The sequence below is a fragment of the Bidens hawaiensis genome, unplaced genomic scaffold, assembly GCF_021521415.1.
Source record: "Bidens hawaiensis isolate Kalapana, Puna unplaced genomic scaffold, B.hawaiensis_p1.1 tig00007035_1, whole genome shotgun sequence".
NCBI lineage: Eukaryota > Viridiplantae > Streptophyta > Magnoliopsida > Asterales > Asteraceae > Bidens > Bidens hawaiensis.
This window is the reverse complement of record NW_027491481.1, coordinates 1069026-1077226: the sequence shown is the minus strand read 5'-3', so window position 1 is coordinate 1077226 and position 8201 is coordinate 1069026. Positions and strand designations below refer to the sequence as shown.

Here is an 8201-nt window from a genome sequence, read left to right as displayed (position 1 = left end):
TGGCGCATCCCGTTGGAAGGAGGATACCAAGAACGTGCCTTCAAAAGTTTTGTGGTATTTTCCTCTCATCCCTAGATTTAAAAGAATGTTTTCATCACCAGAAATCGCACATGACTTAACTTGGCATGCACAGGGCAAAGTAAATAATGGTAAGCTAACTCATCCTCGAGATTCCCCGCTTGGAAGCTTGTTGACAACACATGGAAAGAATTCGGAAAAGAAGATCGGAATATTAGATTAGCCTTGTCTGCTGATGGTATTAATCCTCACAAGTCATTAAGTTCCATCTTTAGCTGTTGGCCAATTATCCTAATTACGTATAATCTGCCCTCTTATCTGTGCATGTCAAGAAAATTCATGATGTTGACTCTATTGATATCAGGGCCAAACCAACCTGGTAACAATATTGATGTCTACTTGGCACCATTGATAGAAGATTTAAAAATGTTATGGGAAACAGGCGTTAAGACTTTTGATTCTTATAAGAAAGATATTTTAATCTAAGAGCAGTATTACTTTGGACTATTAATGACTTTCCCGCATATAGTAATCTTTCGTGGTGTGTTACCAAAGGTTATCATGCTTGTCCAATATGTTTAGAGAATACTCGTTCACAGTGGTTGCCAAAGTCCAGAAAAGTCTGCTTTCTTGGCCATAGAAGATTTCTCCCACTTGAGCATCTTTATCATAAAAGAAAAAAATATTTCAACAATCAGCAAGAGAGTGATGTTATAAAAAGTCCATTATCAGGTGAAGACATTTATAACTATCTCGTGGGGTTTAAGAATACATGGGGTAAGAAGAAAAAGTCAAAGAAGGAAACATCAAAGAAGAAAACATCAAAAAAGAAAGCATCAAAGAAGAATACGTCCAAGGAGAAAACATCAAAGAAGGAAAAAGAGACTCCCGACGAGAGAACTAAATTGTGGCATAAAAAATCAATATTTTTTTAACTTGAATATTGGAAGAAGCTACTTGTTCGTCATTAGTTAGATGTTATGCACATAGAAAAAAATGTGTGTGAGAGAGTTTATGGGACGTTATTGAATCTACCTCACAAGACAAAGGATGGGTTAAAAAGATCTTGAGGAGTTGGGCATTAAACCTGAATTACAAACTCAACCGAAAGGGAATCGACTTTTTCTTCCACCTACATGCTACACATTAAATACCATGGAGAAAAAGTTATTTTATGAAACTTTGTCTAACATAAAAGTGCCTGATGGGTATTGCTCTAATTTCAAGAATCTCGTATCCGATGATTTTTCAAAGATGAATGGTTTGAAGTCTAATGATTGTCATGTACTGATGCAACAACTTCTTCCCTTTGCAATCAAGGGGGTGTTACCAGAGAAAGTGAGGAAATCAATCATAAGTTTCTGTAATTTTTTCAACAGGTTGTGTATTAAAGTTGTTGATGTTAGTAAGCTAAGCAAATTGCAAAGTGACATCGTATTAACTTTGTGTTTGTTAGAGAAGTATTTCCCTCTCTCGTTTTTCGATATCATGATTCATTTGATGGTTCATTTAGTTAGAGAGGTGAGGTTATGTGGCCCGGTTCATTTTAGGTGGATGTATCCATTTGAGAGATACATGGAAACACTCAAAGGGTATGTACGGAACCATTATCGACCCGAGGGTTGCATTGCAGAATGTTATGTGGTAGAGGAAACCTTAGAATTTTGCTCGAACTACTTTAAAAACATGAAATCAATTGGCAATCCCTAGGAACATGCTGATGAAAGAATTCACACCGGCAAGCCTTTATCGCGGGCCACAACCGATGTTGTGGACGCTAAGTTACTTGATCAAGCTCATATTTATGTATTACGAAACACTGCTGTTGTGGAGCCATATATAGAGTAAGAATTTCATTATATTGAATATTATATATTATTTGAGGCTACTTTGTATAATGTATCAAAATTATTCTAACTTCTGTTTTTTAGGCAACATATGTTGGAATTGAAGGTTCTCAACCCCCGTAACTATCGAAACAGTACATGGTTGCAAAACCAACACAGTCTGACCTTTGTTAGTTGGCTTAAAAATGAGGTGCATTTTAAACAAGTTTGTTACAAAAACATTAATCTATTTAATAATTTGTTTGAATTATAATAATTCTTTTTCCAATAGGTTGAAAAACGTTTGGCTAGCGGGGAAGATATTTGTGATAGTGTCCGTTGGTTGGCCAAAGGGCCTAGCTTTTCTGTTAGTAAATATAGTGGTTTTGCCATAAATGAGTATCAGTTCCATACAACATCTCGAGATGAATCTAGAACAACTCAATGTAGTGAATTATCTTTAGTTGCACATGCTATGAAAATTGCTAGTGCAAAAGATTCCAATCCCGTGTACGGCGCTGTTACTTACTTTGGTCGTATAAAGGAGATATGGGATCTTGATTATCGCATTTTTACTGTTCCTGTTTTCATGTGTGATTGGGTAGATACTCGTGGAGTAAAAAAGGATGATTTTGGATTTACGGTGGTTAACTTTGATAGGCTTGGTCACCAAACTGAACGCTTCATATTAGCTAGTCAAGCCAGGCAAGTTTTTTATGTTCAGGATCAACAAGATGAGATGTTGTCTGTTGTTGGCTTCACACCACATAAGATGTAAAAGTATGAAGCAACTGCTGAAATTGATGATATGTTGGAGTTTGAGTCTACTGTTGATCTTACACCAGGCTTCGCTTCAGTAGACATTGATGAAGATTGTTTGTGTACGCGCATGGATGCCGAGGGAATATTAGTGGATAACTAAAACCTTAGATCATGTGTTTTATTTCAGTTCTTGGTTGTGTTTAATCCGCTATAACTTATATTTTATTTGAATTAATTACTTGGGTGTGTTTAATTCTGTGTTATATTTTCAGTTCTTGGGTACTGTTTAATTATGCAGTTTTATTTTAGTTCTTGGTTAGTGATTAATTCTGCTGTAACTAATATTTATTTGTATCAGGTTGATTGTTTGTGGTGAGATGGAATCAAATTTGGATTCGGATCATGAAGAAAGCTCCAAAACGCACAGAGGTCCGACTATAAAGACAATGCCTAATAAAGGGAAAACTCTTATTACTTACAACAAAAAAGGGGTCCCAATTGGAGAAGGAGCCAAAAAACTTGCTACTTTTGAGGGACTAATAGCAAGAAATATGGTTTCTATAGTTTATGAGGAGTGGCCGGACGTTCGTCCAGAAATCAAGCAAGATATATGGGAGTATGTTTTGGTAAGTTTAAATTTGATCTTAACTTCAAATTATATTTTAATTTCGTTGAGAATAATACAGTTTGCATTTTATGCTTTGGGAGTATTTTATAGTTGACCCAAAGAGTCGAAAAAACGTTATGCAGTCTATTGGAAACAAATGGAAAAATTTCAAACACTATTTATATAAGAAATTCATTAAGAATCATATAAATAACCCTGAGGCGGAGAGTTTACACAAACCTCATGTTACTTATTCGTCCGTGAAAGAAGAAGAGTGGAAAGTTTTTGTAGCGCAAAGACTTTCAAAAAAGTGGCAGGTTCGTTAAACTTCGTGTGTCTGTCTCTACTATATATCACAAAGTTTTTGAAACTTGCAATGACACTTTTAAAGTTTTTAATGCAGGAGAAAAGTAAGAAATGTCAAGAAAAAGCGTGCAAAGTATAAATACAATCATCGTTTAAGCAGAAAAGGATATGCCGGACTCACTGCTGAGATTGTATGTATTAAAGTAATCAAATCTTTTACTTGATCTGATGTGCATGCTTGCGCGCTGACCAATTTTACACGCGCTGACCCAAACGGCGCGCACGCTGACCAAGACACTGCGCGCGCTGACCCGGACTGCGCGCGAGCTGATTCAAACTCTGCGCACGGGCTCTGATTTGGACTCTGATTGAAGATCTAGACACTTGTAGGAACGACATAAGCAAGCTTGTGTTGAATCTACAGCTACTTGAGCTCCATTTTGAAGACTGTTAAACTGCACAAAAATGTCAAAAATATACATTATGCTCAAAAAACTTACAAGATTAGGAAAAAAGAAAAAAGATTTAGTAAAAAGTGGATGATATTAAAAGTTAAGGATTTGCAGATAATAATAATAAAGACCTGATTTTTATCATCAGTGTAAATATCAGTAGAAGTGTCAGTTTGTTGGCTGTTATCTGCAATATGCATATACTAGAGAGAGAAACAGAATAATGCATACTTGTGCATAAATCAACAACATCCTCTTGATGTTGATAGTGTTGAAGCTCTACAAGATTCTCATCACCTCTGTTTTTGTTTCACATTAAACATATGTTATATATAATAATAAGAAGAATAAGGTGCGGTGTATGTAGTAGGAACGTACCTAATGTAAAATGGAAAATGAGAATAGAGGTCTGGTGTTTGCATTGTTGAAAGAATAGAATGGTGGAAAATGGGAAGCAAGGGGTGTGTAAAAATGATATGATATGAGATCTTTTTACTTACTTACTGGCATGAGAAGATAGCGAATTAGTACGCGCGCGCTGACCCGGACTCTGTGCGCGCGCTGACCAGACTGCGCGCGCGCGCCGATCCGGACTGCGCGCGCGCGCCAACCCGGACTGCTTGCACGCTGACTCGATTCACTGTTGTGTAGATGCAAGAAACCGGAAAGGATGAAGAGGAGATTGAAAGGTCATTGTTGTGGAAGAAAGCAAGAGAACTAAAAACATGAGGTTTCGACTCTAATGTCCAAGTGATTGTTGATAGAATTGTAAGTTTTTTTATTGATTGTACATTTTTATCTATTGATTTCTAATAAGTATAGTTTGGAAACATGATTCCCAATTACAGGATAAGCTTCAACAATCAGGAAGTAATGAGGAAGTACGTGGAAACTATGATGTGCTTACACATGCCCTCGGTACTGAGGAAGTACGTGGGCATGTACGTGGGATGGGCAAATTTGTTACTCCACGCCAATATTTTTTCTTACCCAAGAGTGTTAAGTACTACATGGAAACGGAGAAGAAGATGACGGATCAACGGTTCATTAAACTTGAAGATGAGGTAGAGAAATTGAAAAGAGGTATGAATCATGCTTCCGAAGCTGAAAGTTGCCAAATTTGGGGAGATGAATACTTTGAAGACGAACCACTCGAAGAACCATGTGTAAGTCTTTCTAATTTGTAACTAATAACCATTACAGTTCTTGATTACTAACGTCCTATATATATGTAGGATAAATCGTGCTATCTTGCGGTTGAGGTTGCTGCAAATATAGTTGCCACGGGAACTATAATGAGGGAAACAAGTGAGAACATTACGGTTATGTTGGAGTGCAGTATAAAAGGAGATTCTTTACTACCAATACCGCTAGATGAGGAGTTCATTTTTAACGTCAAAGATGGAGTGGGACACATACTAAGTTGGCCAACACATCTTGTCATTCGATCCTCGGACTTGGTAATATTATTTACATATAGATTTAATGCATATGTACATGATGAGGTTTACTACCGATACCGCTGACCCAAACTGCGCGCGCGCTGACACGGACTGCGCGCGCGTTTACCCGGACTGCGCGCGCGCGCTGACCCGGACTATTCTAAATTACTTATTTATAATTTTTGTAGGAAAAAACGGTGAAGAAACCATTTGCAAAGCCATTACCAAAAAACGGTGAAGAAACCATTCGATCCTCGGACTTGGTAATATTATTTACATATAGGTTTAATGCATATGTACATGAGGCTTACTACCGATACCGCTGACCCGAACTGCGCGCGCGCTGACACGAACTGCGCGCGCGCGCGCTGACCAAGACAGCGCATGCGCGTGCTGACCCAGACTGCGTGTGCGCGCTGACCCGGACTCTGCGCGCACGCTCTGATCCAGACTGTTCTAAATTACTTATTTATAATTTTTGTAGGAAAAAACGGTGAAGAAACCATTTGCAAAGCCATTACCAAAAAACGGTGAAGAAACCATTCGATTCTCGGACTTGGTAATATTATTTACATATAGGTTTAATGCATATGTACATGAGGTTTACTACCGATACCGCTGACCCGAACTGCGCGTGCGCGCTGACCCGGACTGCGCGCGCGCGCTGATCCGGACTGTTCTAAATTACTTATTTATAATTTTTGTAGGAAAAAATGGTAAAGAAACCATTTGCATAGCCATTACCAAAAATAGGAAGTAAGAACGCCAATAAACGGCTACGAGAACCACATGAGGAAGACAAAAACCTGAAAGAAAAGAAAATTGAGGAAAAAGAAAAAAATAATGGAAAAGAAAAGGAGACAGGTAAAGGAATGAAAATTGATAAAGAAAAACCCGAAAAACCACATGAGGAAGACAAAAACCCGAAAGGTAAATGAAAGGAGACAAGAAAAGATAAAAAGACGTTTCAAAAAAGGAAGACGGGAGCACAACGGACGACAAGGGTGAGAATCGAAAAAAGTGTTGTCTTGACGATGGCTGAACTAGTGGTTGATGCACAGCTTGCAAATGATGACTCCATAAAAGTTCAGAGTGAGGATGGGTGTTTCGGGTACGAGATTTACACGTACCTAAGTATGGAAGATTTTGAAGCGGTTTTTAAATTGGGTTGGCTGAGTGGTTCTGTTGTTACTTCATATATGATGTAAGTGAATAACTTTATTATAAAGAATCGTTTATGAAACAAATTTTATTTAATTAGTTTTGTAGTTGTACGTTTACAGGTACTTGTATGAGCAAATCAAGAATGGACCGATTCCAGATCGTGGAATGTGTGTTGTGACAGCGACTGCAACCATGAAAGATGATTGTAAATAGAGATCCAAACATATTGATGATTCAAGTAAAATAATTGCAGAACGATTAACTAAAAGAAACAACAATGACATCATCATAGTACCCTATAATCCCGGGTTTGAATTTTCATTTAAATTCTTGTTCGTAGATAAAATTGAACTAGACTGTTTAACTTTATTTGGTTTTTGAATTTTGTAGAAACCACTGGGTGTTGGCCGTGTTAGACATTAAAACTACAACTTGTTATTATCTGGATTCCTTAAGGCCTATCGATGTCAATACGCAGCTGAGGCAAATTATCGATGCGTAAGTTATACAAATTATTGAAACATTCTATATAATATTCATTGATATATTTAAAATTTATATTGTAGCGCAATGATATTGTATGCTGTAAAAACGGGAGCCAACATGCGTATCAAAGTCAACTGGATCAACAACAAGGTGAGTACTTAATTTCTTTAAATGGAAATTGAATTGCACGCGTTATTATCATATCTTATCTGAACTGCACGCATACCTAATCTGCACGCGCGCGCATATTTGAACTGACTGCGCACGTGTTGATCTGATCCGGGCTCGCGGGCTGATATGATCTGAGCGTTATTATGATCTACGGGTTGTTCTGATCTTGTGTTATCATTCAATCATAATTTGTAACTTTGAATATGTTATTTTGTAGTGTCCAACTCAACCGGGAAGTATAGAGTGCGGATATTATATCTTAAACTTCATGAAGGAGATAGTTCGTGACGGACTTGACATACTCGTCAATAACAATGTAAGTGTAATTTACTCTTTTATTGGTTTGTTTTGATCGAATATGTTTTGACCCGACCAAGTTTGTAACGTCTTTTTTTTTCTTCTTAGGTTGGTGGAGACAAAGAGGTATACACGGATGTGGATCTTGACGCGGTTCGTGAAGAATGGGCAAGCTATGCGGTTCAGTTTGTTTTTCGAGAATGATTTCTTGTACTGACTAAAAAATATTTTTTGTAACATTTTGATGTAGGATGCTAAATGAAATGAAATGTTTATTATGTATAATTGTGTCTTTAATTTAAATACTATAATGCATAATAATAATAATAATAATAATAATATAATAGTAAATAAATATTTTTTTAAAAAAAATAATACCATGACTCGCAACTTTGCGTGTCATAAATTACAGTCATAAATGAGAGTCATAATGTGTAAGTCATAAACGTGAGTCATGAAATGTGAGTCATAAAGGCGAGTCATAAAATGTGAGTCATAAGTTATGACTCGCGAGTTTGAGTCATAATTGATTTATGACTGGGCTATCAATGACTCGCATTTCCAAGTCATCTGTACCCATTTATGACTCGCAATGCGAGTCATTAAAAACCTTTTTTCTGGTAGTGGATTTTCAAGCAATATTTTTTATTTTTTGTTATTTATTGTTGCC

General features: G+C 36.9%; 1 protein-coding gene across 2 annotated transcripts; it reads left to right on the top strand.

Moving 5' to 3' along the window:
• Nucleotides 1-1337: 1337 nt before the first annotated feature.
• On the top strand, nucleotides 1338-7753 carry LOC143634235 (uncharacterized). Of its 2 annotated transcripts, XM_077102378.1 has the most exons (6): nucleotides 1338-3530; nucleotides 3617-3710; nucleotides 6968-7075; nucleotides 7144-7213; nucleotides 7452-7550; nucleotides 7640-7753. In XM_077102378.1, the coding sequence occupies exons 2-6, from the start codon at nucleotides 3688-3690 to the stop codon at nucleotides 7733-7735; spliced, it is 396 nt and encodes a 131-aa protein (XP_076958493.1). In that variant the 5' UTR covers nucleotides 1338-3530; nucleotides 3617-3687; the 3' UTR covers nucleotides 7736-7753. The 2 variants fall into 2 exon arrangements, 1 of the variants encoding a protein (XP_076958493.1); XR_013153815.1 differs by lacking the exons at nucleotides 1338-3530; nucleotides 3617-3710 and adding an exon at nucleotides 6078-6617 and having other exon boundaries at nucleotides 6697-7075.
• The last annotated feature ends 448 nt before the right edge of the window (nucleotides 7754-8201 follow it).

What these genes read in the sequence shown, in the direction of transcription:
- LOC143634235 (XM_077102378.1), top strand. Translation starts at nt 3,688, where the DNA reads ATGCCGGACTCACTGCTGAGATT. An exon ending in CTGAGGCAAATTATCGATGC is followed by an intron (nt 7,076 to 7,143) that starts GTAAGTTATACA and finishes TTTATATTGTAG; the next exon opens with CGCAATGATATTGTATGCTG. An exon ending in ACATACTCGTCAATAACAAT is followed by an intron (nt 7,551 to 7,639) that starts GTAAGTGTAATT and finishes TTTTCTTCTTAG; the next exon opens with GTTGGTGGAGACAAAGAGGT.